Source organism: Dichomitus squalens (genome assembly GCF_000275845.1).
Source record: "Dichomitus squalens LYAD-421 SS1 unplaced genomic scaffold DICSQscaffold_2, whole genome shotgun sequence".
Classification (NCBI taxonomy): Eukaryota; Fungi; Basidiomycota; class Agaricomycetes; order Polyporales; family Polyporaceae; genus Dichomitus; species Dichomitus squalens.
In genome coordinates this window covers 2,182,789-2,202,092 of record NW_006766884.1, presented here as the reverse complement: position 1 = coordinate 2,202,092, position 19,304 = coordinate 2,182,789, and the positions used below count along the sequence as shown (strand labels likewise).

Here is a 19,304-nt window from a genome sequence, read left to right as displayed (position 1 = left end):
AACGACTTTGCGCAATCGAAGCGCCAACGGCTCGCTCACAAGCGCCGTTGTTTGTCTCTATGATATCGATCTCTTCGAATTTCTGGCGAACCCTCACCCGTCGCGCACTCCCTTCTCTCGCTGCTATGACTTTGTCGATTCCAGGAAACCTTCAAGCAGACCATAAGCTGCTTCGACATAACAAGTATTGGTTCGATGACGGCTCTCTGATCCTGCGTGCTCAGAACGATATCTACAAAGTCCATCGGACTCTGCTTGAACGGCATTCCCGCACCTTGTCGACCTTGCATCCCTCGGAAGAGTTGGACAAAGGGCCGAAGTCAGTAGATGGATTGGCTGTCATGCAGGTTCCGGATGAGCTGGAGGTCAGGAGCGGCGACCTGGAGGTTCTACTAGAGCACCTCTACCACGATGTGTGAGCCTATCATTGTACGTTCTCTCAAATTCTAAACGTCTTTCGTGCGAATCTTGTAGTGTCTTAGATGAAAGGGCGTCCTTCCCAAGACTGGCATCTCTGTTGAGGGTGTCCTCTGAGCAGCAGCTCGACTTTCCATCCATACACGCGCTCGCGAAGAGCCGACTGGAAGAACTGTTTCCAGCAAATCCCGAAGCGTTTTTACGCTCTGAATATGCCGAAGAGGCCCTTGCGCTTTCGGTCAAGTACGACATACCCTCAGTGAGTACGCAATAAGCATTAGCCATCCTGGCCTTTACTATGGGTGAACTATTGCGTGTAGGCGCAATGATTCGTCCATAGTATCTCTTCTGGTCGACCAATCCTGATAACTCGGGCCGCCGAAGATTCGGAAACCGCTGTACTACACGGTCGCAACACACCCTCACGAACGCGCACCCCAAGAGCAGGATCTCAATTCGACGACCACTCATCCTGGACTCGCACCAGAAGTCACAGCGCGCTGTGACGCGCTCCTCGAATCGCTCCTCGAACATTTCACGCCTGTTCTCTTCACCGTCGCAACTGCAGGTCACATGGCCTGCACAGACGTCTTCGCAGAGAAGTGGATGCCCCTTGTCATTCAGCCCGCGCTCGATGATAACGGATTGTGTCGCCCGTTGGAGACGCTGGAGCGGATCATTGCAATCGACTGGGTTGCTGAGGGTCTATGTCCCGAGTGCGTGAAGGAGAAGACGGAGGAGTGGCGGGGTGAGCAGAGGGACGTCTGGGGGAAAATGGATAAGTGGTTAAATTGATCAGGCTGTGTTCTAGTAGGTAGGAAGCTGTAGCATACTGACGAGTTAAGTTGTAGCTATTCTGCTTGTATCGTTAGACAAGTGCTCGCGAGGCGTCTGCTGATCCTGCAGTATGCGTTCCGAGTATCAGGGTATTCTCTTGACTGCTGATTTTTGCCACCAATACATCCACTTTGCTCTCACGCTGGTTCCTCGAGCTGGAACACATATGTCGTGAGCTCGATCAAGAGGATGGAGACAACTCTGAGGATAGCGTGAGCCTTGCCGACCTCACGACGATACCCTCCACAAGTTTGAGGACCTCTTCTCGACGCTTGCAGATTCATATCGGCAGCTGGTTCAGGTACTCAGCCCGGCTTCATCCTAGCTATCTCAGCTGCAAGTTGTGTCACTGACGGAGAGCATTACTGGGACAGGGAGCTAGTAGCAGCCACGAGTTATCGATTATCGCTGGTCTCCGAGCTGGATACGTCCTTAGGATACATCGTCGAGAGGATCCGGACATGGGAGTGGTTTGATTCGGAAGCATGAGGTTTCAAGTAATATGACATCGCTTAGTTATCTACCATTTTTGAATGTGCTACGGTCGACGAAAGTACTAAGTACTAGAGTACGCATGCATGCATCCGGCCGGGGGCACGGTACTTCTCTAAGTTCGCTTGTGCACAGCCACTGGGAGTAGCCGAATGAGAGCGCGCCAAAGCCACCGACGCGGTTTCGACGCGTCTGGCCTGCACTACTTAGTACTCATCCCACTCCTTCCGCCACTGCACTTTCATCTGCTGGCCATGCCGCTCATCCAGATCGAGGTCTGCGATTTCAAGTCCTACCGCGGCCACCAAGTCATTGGCCCCTTCCGCAATTTCACCTCCGTCATTGGCCCCAATGGCGCAGGCAAGTCCAACCTCATGGATGCTATCTCCTTCGTATTGGGAGTCAAGTCCGCCCAGCTGCGTTCCAGCCAGCTAAAGGACCTCGTCTATCGTGGGAGGAGGCTTGCGCGCAACCCTGAGGAAGAGGATGGGGGACGGGCAGGGCAGGAGGATGACGAGGAGGAGGGGGAGGCAGAGGGCGAGGGGGACGCGAAGAAGGCGTGGGTACTGGCCGTGTACGAGGATGCGGCGAAGAAGGAATGGAGATTCCAGCGAACGTGAGTTCTCATTCGACGTGACATACGTGTTGAGCCACAATGCAGCTTAGGATCTCAACCACCGGCGCGTCCGAGTACAAGCTCAACAGCAAAACTGTGACCTACTCCGCGTACAACGCCGCGCTCATCCAGCACAACATCCTCGTCAAGGCCAAGAACTTCCTCGTCTTCCAGGGCGACGTCGAGGCCGTCGCCTCGCAGTCCCCGAAGGAACTCTCCCGCCTCATTGACCAGATCTCCGGCTCGCTCGAGCTTGCACCCGACTATGAGAAGGCCAAGGACGCCCTCGAGCGCGCTACCGAGAACGCGACGTTCAACTTCACGAAGAGAAGGGGAATTACAGGCGAGATCAAGCAATATAGGGAACAGAAGAGTGAGGCAGAGAGGTTCGCGCTGCTTTGCAGGGAGCGGGTGGGTTGCGTCTCTCACAATGTTTCTTCGCGCGCTGAGAAGCCCCCTTGGATGTAGGACGACCTCGTGCTCAGGCGCATCTTGTACAAACTCTACCACATCCAGCAGTCCCTCGACGAGCACGCCCAGGCGATCCGGGACCAGAACAAGGCTCTCGTCGGCTTGCGCAAGGAGCAGCAGAAGCACGAGAAGGCTCTTGAGGAGGCGCGGAGCGAACAGGCCAAGTCGCGCGGAGCCGTGATGCAGAAGGAGAAGAAGATCAAGAAGGCGGAGAAGGCCCTTGAGACCCAGGTGCGCGTCGGACGCCATACTGCGTCTGCGCCAGGCCATTGACTGATTGTGGTGCAGCGGCCGGACTTGGTGCGCATCGAGGCGCAGATCAAGCATGCGGAGCGGAAGCGGGAGAAGGCCGAGCAGGAACTGGAGAAGTTGAGGCAGACGGAGAACGAGCAGAAGAAGAGATTGGAGTCGCTCCAGACGGATTTGGAGACAGTTAGGAGGGCTGCGAACGCCGCGCAGGGTGCGCCTTTCCCCTAATTGCAGCCACCTCTTATTCAATAAGTCCTTCAGAGGCCCAGCGGAGGGCCGCACAGCAGAACCTATCGCTAAGTGAAGAGTCGTTGGAAGAGTATAGACGACTGTAAGTATATCCGGCATTCTTCGCTTCGCGCATATACTCACATAGCGGTGCATGCAGTAAGGCGTCGGCTAGCGTGCTTGCAGTGGACGAGCGACAATCCCTCGAGACACTTACGCGAGATGAGAAGACGGCAGCTCGTACCCTGTCGCAGCTTAAGGACAAGCTTGAGCAGCAGACGCAAAAACGCGAGAAGCTTGCCGAGGAAGAACGGACGCTCAGCCAGAAGAAGAGCGAGGTATGTTCTTTCTTTGGGTTATGCGATGGCGGGGTACTGAACGATCGCTCCGTAGCTGGATGACAAGGTCTCTGAGCTGGCGGCGGACCTGAAGCATGTGAAGCAGGAACATGACAACCAGCAGTCAGAGCGGATACGTATCGAGTGAGTGCTGGTATTCCCATCATATCCCATCAAGCATCTCAATAGAGTACGTGCAGGAAACTCGAGAAAGAGACTAATGAGAAGCTGGTCGAAATTTACGAAAAACTCACCCAAGCTGGCGTTGACCAACAAGAGTCCCAGCGCGAAGCGCGCCTCAAAGAAACTCTCTCAAACCTCCAGCGCATCTTCCCCGGTGTGCGTGGTCGCGTGGTCGACCTTTGCAAGCCGACACAGCGCAAATACGAGACTGCGGTCGCGGTCGTGCTGGGCCGGAATATCGACGCAATCGTCGTCGACGAGGAGAAGACGGCGATAGACTGCATCGAGTACATGCGCAACCAGCGTGCGGGACAGGCGACTTTCATCCCGCTCGATACAATTCAGGTGAAGCCCATCAACGACAAGTTCAGGGCGTTCGCGAAGGGAGCGCGTTTGGCGGTGGACGTTATCACGTATGACCCTGCGGTGGAGAGGGCGATGCACCATGCTTGCGGGAATGCGCTCGTTTGTGATTCGATGGAGGTCGCGAGGTATGTTTGTTACGAGAAGGGGCAGGAGGTGAAGGGTGAGTCGTGTTGTGCGCGTTGTGAGAGTGCATTATTGACGATATGATGGGTTTAGCTGTTACGCTGGAGGGTACAATCATCCACAAGAGCGGTCTGATCACCGGTGGAAAGAGCTCTCAGACGAATGGGAAGAAGTGGGAGGAGAAGGATGTGCAGGGTAGGTTGGGATGTTTATGTAAAGTTCGCAGGATCCTCACGATGTGTCGTAGGTCTACAACGCGCCCGCGACAACTTCATGGCTCAGTTGCTTGAGCTTGGCAAGTCCAAGCCTCGAGGGAAGGAGGCTGAAGTGCTACTCGCGGAGATTACGCGTCTGGAATCGGCGCGGACTGTTGCGCGCGACGATCTGGTACGACTGTCTTCACGCGTATGTTCTTTAATAGTACTCACGCGCATTTTTGCTCCAGGGGGCCTGCAGAGCCAAGCTCAATGGAGTCAAGGATGAGCTGAAGCACATCGATCGCGAGATCCGGCAGATCCAGCCCGAGTTGCGCAAGGTACATGTCACGTTCCACCAAGCTTCGCCATGAGAGCTGACGTACGAGGACAATTGTAGGCACAAGCTGCGTACGACAAGATCAAGGAGCAGGTAGATGCACTCGCTTCGGTCATTAACGAGGCGGAGGACGGCATCTTCGCCCACTTCTGCGAGAGAATCGGCGTAAACAATATCCGCGAATACGAAGAGCGTCAGCTCAAGCTCGCCCAAGCTGAGAGCGAGGCTCGGCTTCAATTCGATACCCAAATTGCTCGCTTGACCCACGCGTACGTCTGTGACTTACTTGATATACGGTTGTATGCTAACCCCTTCGCCCCACGTCATCCAGGTCACAATTCGCAGAGGACCAGCTGCGGATGACTCACGAGCGCGTCGCCCAGTACCAGGAGATCCTGAACACCGAGGGCGGGACCCTCGCCCGACTTGAGGAAGAGCGCGCTGAGGCGCAGAACCAGATCGCCGAGGCTGAAGAGGCGATTAGGACTCTTCAGGAGGAGCTCAAGGAGCTCACGGAGGAGTTGGAGGAGAAGACGAAGCGGGTAGAGGAGGTGAAGAAGACGACGAACAGGGCAGCGAAGGTGCTGGACCAGGCCCTCAAGGAGATCGCGACGCATGTGAATTCTGCCTCTATCACTTCTACACCTGGGCGGGTGCTGAGAGCTGGGTTTACGATAGAACGACGAGATCGAGAAGCTTGGACTAGAGCGGTCTTCGATCTATCGAAAATGCAGGCTCGACGAGATCAAGCTACCGCTCGTCGCTGGGAACTTGAAGAACGTGCCAATGGAGGAAGTGAGTTGATCAAAGCAATCTTAGTATTCATATGCTCACCCTTGCGCAGAATCTTCGCGACGAGGTTGCCATGGATGTTGACGAGGACGACCAGGGTACCCAGCGTGTGAAGCGTGTTCCCGACTATGGCATCGAGGTCGACTTTGATTCCCTCAGCGACAAGGACCGTGAAGTACGTGACTCGTTATTCCTCGACCGTCTCAGAGGGTCTAATGATGTGCCTCAAGGATGAGTCGGGTGATGTGTTGAAGGAGATTGACGACGCGATAGCCAAGAACAACGCTGAAATTGAGCGCATGGCACCGAACATGAAGGCCATAGAAAGGTACGTTCCGTGACTCTTGTCCTAAGGTGATTCGTCTTGACGTGCTCCTATTCAGGCTGGATGACGTCGAGGCCAAACTGCAGGAATCGGAGAAGGAGGCTGACAAGGCGCGCAAGGACTCCAAAAATGCGCGTGAGCAATTCAATGAAATCAAGCGCAAACGGTCCGTTTAGCTCTGCTTATTGACGTTTCTGTGCCCTTCCTTATCTTTCGAGGCAGGTGCGAACTATTCAACAAAGCGTACAATCACATCTCCGAGCGCATCGACCAGGTGTACAAGGATCTCACGAAGGGCAAGATGGCACCGACGGGTGGCGTCGCATACCTGACGCTTGAGGACAGCGAGGTTCGGGATCCCGTTGGTCATGAGGTGCATCCGCATAGTATTGATGTATTGATAGGAACCCTACACTGCCGGTATCAAGTATCATGCCATGCCTCCCATGAAGCGTTTTCGAGACATGGAGCAGCTGTCCGGCGGCGAGAAGACAATTGCAGCCCTTGCTTTGCTGTTCGCTATTCACAGGCACGTCCTCGCTTATGCTCACGTTCATGCGTGTGCTGATGACCAGCTGTAGCTACCAGCCTTCACCGTTCTTCGTGCTCGATGAGGTTGACGCAGCGCTCGATAACACGAACGTCGCCAAGATCGCGAACTACATCCGCGTGCACTCGTCGGACACGTTCCAGTTTATCGTCATTAGCTTGAAGGGGTCTTTGTACGAACGTAGCAACTCCCTAGTGGGGATCTACCGGGACCAGGACGTGAATAGCTCACGAACGCTGACCTTGGACGTAAGTCATCGCCCACCTTTGTGTTTGTCGCTGGGGTACTGACAGCGTGTGTCGCAGCTAACACAATATGACGATTGATACATCGACCCCGCATTGCTAGGGTGCACACGTTAGTCAGAGCGGTATACTGTTTTTGTGAGTTGTCGAGCTGTTATGAAACGTTACTCATGTTCTCCAGTCGCAACAAATCGTGTATGTGTAATGATAGCTCTTTGTTTTCTGGATCAAAGCGTTCCCGCATTGCCGCTCGCGGGAAGGGTGTGGGCGCGCATGAGTGGAAAGTGGTGGCTGTGTCCTTGAGCCTGCAACTTGCCCATGTACCTAGGTTCCCATGCAATCCTCTGACGACATGTCTGTGCCTTTCGTTGAGAAAGCACAGATGCAATGTCTTACGGAGCATCGCACCTAACGGACGTTGTACGGATAGAGGATTTTGAGCGTTACCAGCTGACAGATGTCGTAATGTCAGATCAGTTACCCACGTACGCCCACAGAGACCTTGTCCTGCTCCTGGTACGCCGACTGCACGATGCTAGAGCTGGAATGCTTGACTTACCAGCACAGAGAAGAATGGTCGTAGACGTCAGCAACGTGCCGGACCAACCCTGACATTTTCTGCGTTCTGTATTGTGATTCGTTTTGGACCCGTCCATGGCTACCAGGCGTTGTTCTCAGGTTCCGGCAGGCGTTGAAGCGGGCATGTATCGTTATAACTCGAAGTCCGTCTGGGGTCGCGGTCTCTCAAACCCTTTCAGAGTGCGTCCATCCTCTACTTTACCGGTGCTTCCCTAGCCTGCCACAGTCTGAACATTGGTAAGTCGTTCGTTTGCAGCTCAAGCCAAGCCTAACTTAACGTGGCCTGTTGAACCCAGATTACCGCACATAATGGACTATGTTATTCAGACCCTCCACATCGCGTGCGCACTGTCTCAGAGCGCTAATATTCCGGGGCTTGATGCCGTCGTAAAGGCTGGCTTGAAGCTGGCTGAGATGGTACAGGTACGCAACTCATACCATCCGTCCTTCCCAGGCATTGGTTGACGGGTCATACGACAGGAAACTCGAGAAGTCCAGGATCAGTGCAGCTTGTTGGCTGAGCGTGCAGCTAAATATTCGGCGGCCGTGTACTGTCAACTGACTAGCGGCACGTTTACGCTGGATGGAGTGACGGCGACCAGGTATATCGACGATCTGATTCAGTATGTCTGCTCTTCACGGCGCATCTGGAGACTCTATTGAAAGTATGAGATAGTACCCTTAGTGCCATTGAGGCTTTGATGATACGACGAAAGAACGCGGGGTTCGTTCGTGCGTTCTGGTATCGCATGAAGGCTGCGAAAGAAGTGAAGACACTGAATGGACAGTTGGATGATGCCTTCCGTGTCTTCGATGTCAGTCAATTAATCACCCAGGAGCTGAATACTGACCAAGTTCCTTGACAGATTCAATCCTCAATCCATGCAAATCAGCAGATCTTGACGCTGCTACAGTGCACGGAACATCTTCTCCAGCACGCCGAGAACGCCGAACACACTCAAGCCGCTCTGTTGTATGGCAATCGACGGATACATGCAGGCGTGAAAGAGATTTTGCAACGTGTCAGGGTGGACGCCACCCACGATGGTACAGTGGGTGTTCGTCTTAATTGCATCTCCTACGTTCTAAAGTGTTCCCTGCAGCTACGACTCTATGGCAGGGAAGATTTAGAGTTGGTAGAAGAACTAGAGACCGAGAATACAGGAGTGATGCCTGGCGAGCAGCCTATTACACGGTTCCGTGCACGTATCTGCGAGACCGGGAGAGAGGTGACTGTAAGGCGGTTCCCGCGGCCTGGTCGGAAGTTCCGGGACGCGATTGACACAGTGAAGAAGATTTGGTTCGTTTATACGCATTGAGTTTATTCAAGAGGCTGATTTTCTAATTTGGTTGCTCCCAGGCATCCGAACGTGGTGCATGCAATCGGGTATTCGAGGGAGGATCCAGAGATCGCGTTCATCGTAAATAGCGGTGTTTGTACGTCTTCAGGGAATATATGAACCTTGGACTCCACTGGCTGACGGTACGGCATCCTTTCCAAGATACACACACGTTCAACGAATTGGGCAAGACATTTCACGGTATTGACAAGTTGCTATGGACAGTGAATTCGGTCAGTGCTATTTTTGTGATGCAGGTCTATCGTGCTGTATTCATCGATTCCGCCTGCAGACGAAGCAGATACTTGTATGTCAGTGGTCTAGGTCACCGGACATCGACTAACAAGCATTAAGGCCGGACTAATGTATCTGAAAAGTGTTTACGAAGAACTTGAATGGCCTCCAGACGAGGATGTATGTGTGTTTACGTGGGAACACTCCGTTCTCTGACTTGCTCTGCCCATACAGACCCAATTCATCCAAGCAGAGAAGCAAGTCGTAGTCGGCGCCGATGGGAGGGTCTTGCTCGACGTATCGTGCTACGATTTAAAGCAGCTTCCAAATACTGTCTCGCACGATGAAGGGGTAAGAAATATTAAAAACTCTGCTCAGGCTCGCTGCGTAACGCACACGTATACCCCACAGATGGTAGAGCTTCACAAAGCTCGAGAAGTTGTCAAAGGTGCACAACTCCCTCTCTGTGATCGATCATCCTATGTATAACGTCTACAGGATTCTCTAACCCGCTTGATGGGCCTTGCGAAGCACGATTCGCCGCGTTGTGCGACCTCTGGCAGAAGCTAGCATCGTTCGCCGATTTTGAGCGCGAAGACAGTCTAATTTGGCCGTGCTTCCCCATTGTTTGCCCTGGACAATGCTTTTCGCTGGAGAACCGCATGCTAATTGAAGGACTCGAATATGAATCTCTGGTGTACGGCCAGTCGCTCGAGCCTACGTATCGCGAACCAAGCCTGCATTTGCATCCGGAGCTGGTGAAGCAACGACTAGAGCGCGAAGGAATGTTGGATGCTTCAGATCGTCCACTCTTGCGTCATGACGTCGTGATGCAAGAAATGGTTGGGTTCGGCACAGACGGCGAAGAGATCACGGTGAATCAGCCATGGAGGAGGTGAGTTGCCGCCTTATCCGCAACTCTGGACGTTGCCAATGGACATCTCAGGTATTCAGTGGGGAATATGAACTCAGGATGGACCCTCGAGACGATCACCAGCGTAAGAGAGAAAGCAGACTGTCGGGGCTGGTTCATGAATTATGCCGTGGACCTCTGTCACACTGAGGAAGACTTGGACAACCTGGCCATTGGTAAGTGTTGCTGTATTGAGCAAGCTATCGGAGGAGCTCAGACGGCTCACTGTCTATGGTTTTTAGCGTGCGCGCTCAGGTTTCGTACGCGTACATATCTGGTCGCTGCCCCCGGAGAAAGGCACAAGGCACTACCCCCAACATTGTTCTTCTATGAACGCGTCCACACCGAAGCACGTACGAGCCTCGACAGCAGCCTAGATTGGCCAATGGGGTTCTGGTCGAGGGATCCAAACGACGAGATGGAACCCGTCGATCCCACCGATGTGCAGAGCGCCGGGATACGGAGGCAGCGTATAACATTCCGCGGGATCTCACCGGATGGTGAGTTTGTATGGGTGCAACAGTTGGAACATTGGACTTTCTGCGTCAAAGTCCGGTACGTTCAGGTGTTCTTCCTTAGCCGTCCCTGTCCAAGTGAGCTAACGCCTGATTCGGGGGCCTGCCGTGTAGAATTGAGGTGGAGTACTACCGGTTCACTCCAGATGAATGTCTCGTTCTGCATGAGATGCAGAGATGGGCAACACCGGAGGATCGAGCAAACTCACGATTTGAGTTGATAGAGGACGACGAAGTCATGGACTGCGACTGAACCAGGGCTGCCTACGATGTTCGAGTTGAAGACCATGAACGTGTATGCGAGATTACTTGCTTGTGGTAGTGTTGTCGTACAACGAGGTGCGCCTGATGTGCCTAATGGAATGAGTCGGATGAGTAGTCGGTGCGATGACTGACCCTGTTCATTCACCCCGGGCCGGGCTGCCGAGAGAGTGATTCCAGGATAGTAATAAACGCCGGACGCTTGTTGCCGAACGAGATGGAGGAGATCCGCACAGAGGACGATTAGTCATGCCGGCCTGCTGCTTTTGGCGAGGAAGTGGCGTCAAGTATTCGGAGTCGGCCGTGGTCACTTTCAGGAGTTCCGACTCGGAGTGACTTGTGACGCTGCTCTATCTGCCTCATGTATCATGCACTCAAGTTGGTATGATTGCGGAGGAGGAGAACGAAATGGTATCGTGTCAGTGAGCTCTGGTGATTACTTTGAGAACCGCGCATACCTCACAAGTTGCGGCGCCCGAACGCTCTCTTCTGGTGAGGGCATCATTCTGAAAGCCAGCGTCGATACGAGGTTAGCCCTTCTGATTGTAGAGCTCTGGCACGTGAGGAACCAATGATGTGTCCTCCTTGAATAGAAGCCTTCTCGTCATTCTCTTGTGAAAGTTTTGAGATGATTCGACATCCTTATGGCGAAAGCCGCCTTTCGCGCCCGTGATCATTCTCGGGACTTCATGCCTCCCGTACCTGTTTATTCCTGTACCCCGGCGGGCTCCGTGAGTCCGGTGATTCCTGCACTGATTGCAGGCAAGTTCCTAGCTTAGTCTAGGCATTCATCAGCCGTGGCATCTGTTAGGTGCCTGACAATATTACCCCATCGGCCGCTCGCTAGAAATCTGTATATGCATACGGTCCTCTCGAGTCTTGACATTGGCGCAATCGCCGCTCATCGGTCAGACTCGGAGGTTACCCGTCCCTCAAATCTTCGACGTATGCCTTGACATTCAGATACTGCACAGGCCGCTCCATTGGATTCAGAGCCTTGGAAGCAAGCCCTCCGGTAATTAAGGGGCCGGAAGTCGTCTCTCCGGACCTTGGCTTTCGAAGAGATGCCATGGCGCAATGATAGGTCAAATGAGATGAATCTCCGAGTAGACTATGATGAGTCGAAGGCGCTGCGAGCATAGTTGTTCGAGGCAAACCGCGATAAGGGGGACATCGATCACAAGGCTGTGGATAAGGAACACCCGCAGTTGTCTGAAGTGGGCGTCGTCGTTGTGGCGGGCTCCTTTCCGAGGACGCCTGTGGAGCATTGAGCTCAACTTGAAGGTTCAACCGAGTTACGCAGGGCGCCGGCCGCACTATCAGTAATCTCCGCCACGTCAATGTCCGGCCGAGCTAAGTCCAGAGAAGTAGATCACTTACAACAGGTGTAAGTTACCTTCGCATAGACACGATTCATGGAATCTGCTGACGGCTGTGCAGATGAGGTTGGCTATGACGCGCGCCCGCAGTATACAAGTGTGGACTACTCCTTCATTCACTGCCAATGCGGTGAGGGAATCGACGGGCGCAATGAAGTCGGAGCACAGCCAATTGCCGAAGACCAGCCGGATCTGATGTAGACACAGATTAGTATCAGAGAGAGTATGACCCTAGCTTGAACCTTTTCACTAGACGTCCACCGCCTTGCTTGTTGTTCGCGGACTCCTGTACCGGGTAGAAACGGGGGCCGTCATGTGACAGTTATAGTCTGTGACGACGAAATTCATTCCAGAGATCAGTTTAGAGTACCGCACCCTGGGCTAAGATGTGTTGGGAGCTGGCAGAGAGTTCCGACGCGGGGAAGTCGGCGTTAATGAGGCACGTGGTGGCTGAGACGCCTGTTGAAACGTTGAACCGCAAGCTTGTAAGTACCACCAGTCCGATTGGAGGGTCATGTACTGTCTAGCTGCCCTCTCGGTGTGTTGGTGCTCATGAATCCGAACTTGTCTGTGCACAGTATGCCTGCAGGTGTGAGGGCCGTGCTGCTCCTCTGCTGCGGTCTGCCCTTCTATCAGCCTGCCAGTGCTTCAGAGACTTCGCTCGCGCAGTCGGTCGATCCGATTGAAGGTCGCTGAGATCGCTTCTCCGCCTTCTTCTATCCTACTCCCGAACAGCATTGTGCGCAGAAATGGACGAGGCCATGAGGCGATGCTCTTGTCCCATCTGCGAGCGCCTGTGCCCGCGCCACGCTGGATTGTCGCTGACGAAGTCTTAGAATGAGATTCGTGCGTATACGACCCCTTGGGCAGGCGCATTAATGGGAGCCTCGAAGATCCCCGCAGAAGGAGCACCCCATGGAGACCGGACGCCGAACGCACGCTAGAAGAGACGGTTAGGTAAGTAGCCCTCAATCAAATTCATGAATTCCCTCGGACTGTCATCTGGCCGTCGCTCATCTAGCTTCCGTCGTGTGTGATCAAGTTCCAGTTGGGACCGCTTGGACGGCGAAAGAATGGGATGTAGGCATGCCTGTGCACGGCGGTGGCAGCGTGAGGGGGTCGAAGCACGCTCGGAGTCGCAGATCTGGCTGTCGGCCGCGTACGGTGGCATTTTCCCGGGCTTGGCTTCCAGCATGGCCGGCTACTCAAATCGATATGTTATCGGCGGAGGGCCGGGTGCGCGTGCCAGCTAATCAAAGGGGACGTAACCTTATCGACCGAAGTTCCGCCACAAAGCTGCTCGTCCACAGCTGGCCTCGTCTCTCCACCTTCCCTCCTCTTGTACTTATCCGCTGATGATTGACCGCTGATGATTGACTGACTTGGCAGCGACGGCGGCCCTGTGTCCGACCGATTGCACCCCTCGCTCGGCACGCCAATTCGGCAATACTTGGCCAAGAACTCCGGAGAACAAGCAATCAGGAGAACTCCGCTTCGTGTGGCCCAGAGAAGATCTGTACGGCATCAGCTGAGCCGACGACATTCACCACACTTTTGCGGGCTGCAAGAGCGCCCTTGCCTTGCAAGTAACGTCCAACACACCCGCGTGGCGGTTCTCTGCATCTATCTAGCCTGCATGCTGTTCTCGAACACGTCTCCGTCAACCGAGCGCACCATCCCCGCCCATATATACATGTCACCATCATCCTGCACGGCTCTCATCTCTCTCTTCAGCTCGGCACCCCTCCTCACAGCCAATCAGCTGACTGACCGACATTGCAATGTCTCTCGACACCTACGCCCCCAGCCTTGACTACACTCCCACAAAACCCAGCTCCGTGCTCTTCCAAGGCGATATACCCGCTGCTGTTCAACGCCAGATCGTCGAATTCAGCGACTTCCACCTCAAGGGCGTCGACTTTGCCCGCACGACAGGCCAACGACTCGCCCTCAAGGAAGCCTCGGTCTTCCGGCGCCCAGAAGATGCGAAGCTCCAGTCTCGGCTTGTCTATGAACTCACAGTTGCACAAGGTACGTCTCCCACGTCCACGTTCCACCACGAATTCTGTTTCGTCGAGACGTGCAATACGTGCGTCTGCGACACATCCGGTTCAGTTAGCGGCCCGCAACTGTCACCGGGATCGTCGCTGATCAACGGCCATTCTTGCATCCTCCAGATATGACAAACCGGCAGCACACATTGCATGGCGGCTGCACAGCGTTCCTGGTAGACGTGTAAGTTTTGCATGGTCCTCGGCCCATGGGCACCCCGACATTCCCGGGGTGTCGATTTCGGTGTCGGTCTGCTGATATTGACATCTGGCTCGCAGGTGTTCGTCAGTGGGGCTCGCCTTTCTCGCGATGGTCCAGGGGAAGCCCTCGGACTTTGTCTCCCAGACGATGATTACGACATATCACGCGCCTGCGCCTGTGTGAGTTTCTTCCCCCGTCTCCGAGAAACTCGGAGATGGTCTCCCGTCGTTCCTTGTGACTGATTATGGTGTCTTTCGAACGTGGACGCACAGCGGAGCAAAGCTCAACATCGTGAGCACCACGACTTCCTTTGGTGCGCGGACGGTGGCGTCGCGGATCGAGGTCAGTGCGACTTCCGTGATTCTCGGGATTCACACGCTGATGTGCGCGCAGGTCTGGGACGTGACACACCACCGCCTCTGCGTCTCTGGCGTGCACAACAAGATGGCCCCAAAGATGCCGACGCCGACGCCGCAGAACGCGAAGCTGTAAGCCGGATTCGGCTTTCAGGGACGGCGGCGACGATCTGCTTGGCCGGGGAGGTGGCTCCGATAGAGCTGGCTACGTTCATGCACTTGGAGTTTGCGAATGCTATCTTGAATTGGTCTCGGAGCCCGTGTGCTTTGGAAACACATTGTTCTATGTGAGGATGCAGCAGTGATTTCTCTATGGAGATCCTGGACGACGCGCCGACTGTGTCCTTCGATTCGGTCAAGTCGACTACGGAGACTTCGCTGTGAACTACATCGAACGGCCGGCAATGCCTGCATAGGAGACATGCTAAGGCGTTGTTTTGCTTGATCCTCACGACAGTACAGCTCGCTGTACGAATGTGCTTCAAATTATAGTCATCCTTGTCGCTCGAACCACCGGCAAGATTCGCCGCTCTATCGTTCCACAGCAATCGTGGGTGTGCGTAAGCATTTCTCATTGATGTACTTCCTCATTGATGTACTTCTGCAAGAGTAGGCTACAGGTGGATCGCCCAAACGCCTCCAAAGTTCAAAAGTCCGTCATGCAGAACGTGCCTCCATTTGTTCTCCTGGGGCGAGCAGCGGCGCATGTATGGAAGCATGTTGTGACACGAGTGAAACTTGAGTCAACGTCGAAGCTGATGTCGATCAAAGTACTCACCTACTGACGAAACTCGCGATAAGTTTCTTCCCCGTCATGGCGCACGTCGTTCCTTGGCAGAGTCGCCTTCCGGAATGGAAGCTCATCCTCGCCAGATCGCTGACGAGACACCGAGATCACAGCGTCTTCGAGGGTCGGTACGACGTGGGCGAGCCTCTGCACCCACGCGCAATTGATGTCCCATTCCTCGAGCGAGAGCTCCGCAGCGCAGAGAGCAGGCGGTGGGCTAGAGTCCTGGGGCCCGGCTCTGAGCAAGCTTTCGGGAGGAGGGGTAAAGCAGAAAAGGTGCTGGACTTGGATGCGGAGACGCCGTATGGGGAGACGTTCGAGCGCCGCCGTAAGCTCTTCCTAGAGGGATTCGCGTGCCAGTCAGTCAGCGGGCGTCCATGCGGTGTTGTCACGCGGTCCACGAGTGCTCACCAGGGCAGGTAGAAAGTCTGTATCGGCCTGTGCGTCCTCGAGCGCGACGCTGATGGATAAGCTTGACAGCTGGGATGCACCATCTCCCAGTGCAGCTTGAGATGCTCGACGGGCCCTGCGTACTGGATGATGTCGTGCAGCAGCTCGAGGTGTCTGGCGTCGTTAGGACGAATCAAGGAGAGACGGGCGATGTGGCAAGTCAGCCCCAGGATGTACAAGTCGATCAAGGACCCCGAGAACTCCTCGAGATGCTGCCAAGTCGTTGTGCTATTGCGTTGGCTTCGAATGTTCGCCTCGCGGTGCTCGCAGAAGGCATCCGTGAGGCCGTTGTGTTTGAATTCATCGTAATGGTCTGTGCTGACGGAGAGGTAGGAGAGGCCTGGGAAGCCGCGGATGAACGGTAGGCAGACAGAATAGTCGCAGAGCTCGATGGTCAAGCGACGCATCCTGGGGTAGACCTGCGCGTAGGTAGGGATCGTGAACCCGTAGAGCGGTCCCGGATTGCTGTGCCATACTTCACAGTGTAAGTCCACCAACGTAGATGCGACGCTCTGCAGAAGGGGAACAGGATGGTAGTCGCACCACTGGGAAGGATCGGTGGTGTCCCAGAATGTGCTTCCATCTCCGTATTCGCTGAGGAAGTTGACGGAGAGGGAGACGAGGTCGGATTGCAGGGTGCGGAGAAGCTCTACGGTGAACTCATGAGCATGGATTATATGGAGAGAGCGGAGAGAACGCAGTGAGGCGATGGTGGCAGGGAGATCTGTATGAGTTTGGAAAAGAAGCTCGGGGGCGGTGAGCCAGAGGGTGCGGAGGCGAGATGAGTGGGAAAGGATGTCCAAGAGAAAGGCAGAAGTGTGGGCTGACAGATAGGACACGGACAGGTCATGGAGATGGTGGCAGCGCGAGTAGTGGTCGACGCGCAGGAAGACGGCGAGTTTTCGGAGGGAGTCCTCTGTTGTGATTGAGGCGCCGTGCTGCAGAAGAAACTTGGGGCCGAGGTTGTACAAGGACTTGCAGGTCAACATCATCGCTGCGACGACTTGTGGGGGGGGGGGGGGGGCCGGAGTGAGAGGAGTTCGACAAGAATGTCGTAGTCGAAGTCGAGGGTATGTGTGGAAGCCATGTGAGGGTGGATCGGGGGAGTGCGTCTGGCGGTGGGGATGGATAACGAGCACTCGCCGAGGGGACTGCAGGAGTCGTGCGAGCGAGTCCGGGCCCGGGCCGTGTCAATCGCGGGGACTTCTCAGCGGGCAGAGGTGGTGGTATTCTCCTAGGGTCTCGGCACGCCCGACCGGGTCTCCTTCGCTGAATTCAAAGCGCTTGGATTCGAACGAGATATAGGAGAGGTTCGGTGCGCAAACAAAGTACGGCCTGAGGAAAGGTGTACAATTCTCGACCATGCAGAGGCGCCGTAGGGAGGGATGCGTAGGATGGATGGCGTACTGTGCACCAGAGAGCCCGGGGGAATCGCTTCATAATTTGGTTGTGAGGTCCTCGAGGGTGTCCGCGGAACCAGCCACGAGGTGGAGAGGATGATACGTGTCCCAGGACGAGTATCGATGACAGTCAGAAACGAGCGATGCAGAGACGAGACGAGACTTGAACGCTTTTAGCATAATACAAGCCCGATCGCCTGCGTAAACTACGCGAAGGTGTCGGATGGACGTGAGCGCAGCGAGCGCGGAAGCTACTTCCGGATGATACACGTAGAGGAGCTCCGCCCCGATCAGTGTGAGGGTTTCCAACTGCGTCATGTGGGGAAACGCCTCGGTGAGGTCCTCTGTAACGGTAGGAGGAAAGGTGAATACGTTCAGATACAACGCGCGCAAGTACCTGAAGCGGGGAAGTTCCTCGTTGTTGAGGAACGTCAAGAAGGAAGCGAGCTGTCCGCCTGTGTCAATCCTGATCTCGTTCTCCAGGAGTAAGGTCTTAGAACCTTCGCATCGGAGGGTGCGACATGTGGAAATCACTGCGAGCGCGTCCCTAAGTGGCGAAACCCGGATGACTTGAAGAAGCACATCGAGGCTGAGTCCGCGCAGCATGACGTGGCACTATGCAAGTACATATTGTGGGCGTGAGCATTGCGAGAGACAGACGGCCCGACATAGTTGGAACTCACTACAGCTGTCGTTGAGATGGAGCCCCTGAGAAAAGAGCACTTGATGAGTCCCCCCCTACGCGCTCCTGGACAACGCAGGTGGTTATCGTCCCCCGAGCTTCGAGACTCTGAGATCTTGAGAGCCGGCTAAAGGAAGGGGTCAAGTTGGTGATCGATGTATTGAACGCTGCTAGTGGGAGAGCATATTATCATGCGCCAACGGCCGCCGTGGCATGAAGAGCACGGGCAGACCCGGGGCGTAAGCGTGACCCGGGCCGAGGAGCGCGCGCTTGCTTGACTTGAATTTCGCCATGCTACTAAATACATAGTAGGTAATACTTCTACTACCAGCCTCCCTCAGGTCCCTACTTTCAACCTGTGGATCCCTGTCCATACAGTTCGACTCGAATCACCTTTGATTGCCTTGGTTACACGGCCCTGAGCCACAGTCCGTCACAGCCCTTATCGCCACACCGACCTTTCACGCCGCTCTATTTTTGTGTGTTATATGGGCTCGACAGTCGGTATACCTGAGCCCTGGTCGTACAGGAAGTCAGTGGGAGATACGTGGTCGAAGAGAACAAGATTTGGTAGAGACAGGAACCGTGTCTGTGTTAGTACATTTCGTATCAGAATTGTGTAACACGTGAACGTTTGAACGTTGGCGTAGAGCAAGCTAGCGCAGCCGACATACCAATAGAAACATGTGTTCCTGCCCCGATCATGAACGTACCAAATCCTGTATGCCCGAGTTGTGTGAAGAGAATCTTGAGGGACGCAAGTCCACGGCCACACTCCAAGAAAGACATCCAAGCCGTGCGTCGTAATATCGCAATCCTACAACATCCGCACTCAAGTGGAATCCTAGCAGAGATTGGAACAGGCAGGGTAACCCCAGGAAGAGGTCCCCGCATTGGAAGAGCTCATCCACGCCCCTATGAAACTGGACACAATTGGGCACCGATAATGGCCGTGATTCCCACCGCTGTGGAGATACACCATCGTGAAAAATCAACACTCTCAGAAAGGGTCTACATACGTACCCCTGATTACTCGCAGATGGCCCACGCCACATCTCAGACCGATGAATGGCCATCGAAGACATTGGAAGCCATGGCATGAAGTATATTCTGGGCCAGGGGGAAAGTCGTATCCCATTAACTCCAGCAAGCCCCTGACACATTCAATCCCACCGCCAACCCCCAAGGATGACACCGCCTAACAAGACCTCCCCCAGACCAGACCCTGATCCCCACACGAACTAGCGCAAGTGTATCGCATTGAGACGTCGATGTAGATTGACATGTCGATATATCTACGTTCTCAAATTCGGAAGATTGTGGCTCACCCAATAGTACTTGTCGACAAGGTCTCCCTGAATTACGCCCTTGATGATCAAACGAAAGCTA

At 54.6% G+C, this 19,304-nt stretch overlaps 6 protein-coding genes across 6 annotated transcripts; 4 read left to right on the top strand and 2 right to left on the bottom strand.

Moving 5' to 3' along the window:
- The first annotated feature begins 118 nt into the window (after nt 1-118).
- DICSQDRAFT_98432 (uncharacterized protein) lies at nt 119-1,369 on the top strand. Its single transcript, XM_007361563.1, has 3 exons — nt 119-415; nt 475-676; nt 802-1,369. Exons 1-3 carry the CDS (start codon nt 126-128, stop codon nt 1,210-1,212), a joined length of 903 nt encoding a protein of 300 aa, XP_007361625.1. The 5' UTR covers nt 119-125; the 3' UTR covers nt 1,213-1,369.
- A 631-nt stretch (nt 1,370-2,000) lies between these two features.
- On the top strand, nt 2,001-7,241 carry DICSQDRAFT_78751 (condensin complex subunit SMC1; the record flags this gene model as incomplete). The annotated part of the gene is made up of 21 exons (XM_007361562.1): nt 2,001-2,362; nt 2,413-2,773; nt 2,831-3,064; nt 3,122-3,293; nt 3,344-3,413; nt 3,471-3,648; nt 3,704-3,792; nt 3,849-4,357; nt 4,414-4,515; nt 4,568-4,707; nt 4,766-4,855; nt 4,915-5,123; nt 5,186-5,471; nt 5,533-5,649; nt 5,699-5,821; nt 5,877-5,974; nt 6,030-6,137; nt 6,194-6,320; nt 6,376-6,500; nt 6,553-6,769; nt 6,827-7,241. The coding sequence occupies 21 exons, from the start codon at nt 2,001-2,003 to the stop codon at nt 6,845-6,847; spliced, it is 3,738 nt and encodes a 1,245-aa protein (XP_007361624.1). The 3' UTR covers nt 6,848-7,241.
- Nucleotides 7,242-7,654: 413 nt separating this feature from the next.
- On the top strand, nt 7,655-9,427 carry DICSQDRAFT_166055 (uncharacterized protein; the record flags this gene model as incomplete). Its single annotated transcript, XM_007361561.1, has 11 exons — nt 7,655-7,768; nt 7,826-7,968; nt 8,022-8,160; nt 8,212-8,397; nt 8,449-8,645; nt 8,706-8,782; nt 8,848-8,918; nt 8,978-8,992; nt 9,040-9,099; nt 9,154-9,270; nt 9,338-9,427. The coding sequence occupies 11 exons, from the start codon at nt 7,655-7,657 to the stop codon at nt 9,425-9,427; spliced, it is 1,209 nt and encodes a 402-aa protein (XP_007361623.1).
- Nucleotides 9,428-13,758: 4,331 nt separating this feature from the next.
- Nucleotides 13,759-14,931, top strand: DICSQDRAFT_78749 (uncharacterized protein). Its single transcript, XM_007361560.1, has 5 exons — nt 13,759-14,018; nt 14,165-14,222; nt 14,318-14,419; nt 14,513-14,582; nt 14,634-14,931. The coding sequence occupies exons 1-5, from the start codon at nt 13,769-13,771 to the stop codon at nt 14,730-14,732; spliced, it is 579 nt and encodes a 192-aa protein (XP_007361622.1). The 5' UTR covers nt 13,759-13,768; the 3' UTR covers nt 14,733-14,931.
- A 215-nt stretch (nt 14,932-15,146) lies between these two features.
- Nucleotides 15,147-16,825, bottom strand: DICSQDRAFT_177685 (uncharacterized protein; the record flags this gene model as incomplete). The annotated part of the gene is made up of 4 exons (XM_007361559.1): nt 15,147-15,312; nt 15,375-15,722; nt 15,795-15,843; nt 15,918-16,825. 3 exons carry the CDS (start codon nt 16,823-16,825, stop codon nt 15,375-15,377), a joined length of 1,305 nt encoding a protein of 434 aa, XP_007361621.1. The 3' UTR covers nt 15,147-15,312.
- Nucleotides 16,826-16,862: 37 nt separating this feature from the next.
- On the bottom strand, nt 16,863-18,048 carry DICSQDRAFT_132502 (uncharacterized protein). Its single transcript, XM_007361558.1, has 2 exons — nt 17,917-18,048; nt 16,863-17,848 (listed from the first exon to the last, which is right to left on the bottom strand). Exon 2 carries the CDS (start codon nt 17,837-17,839, stop codon nt 17,270-17,272), a length of 570 nt encoding a protein of 189 aa, XP_007361620.1. The 5' UTR covers nt 17,840-17,848; nt 17,917-18,048; the 3' UTR covers nt 16,863-17,269.
- Nucleotides 18,049-19,304: the final 1,256 nt, after the last annotated feature.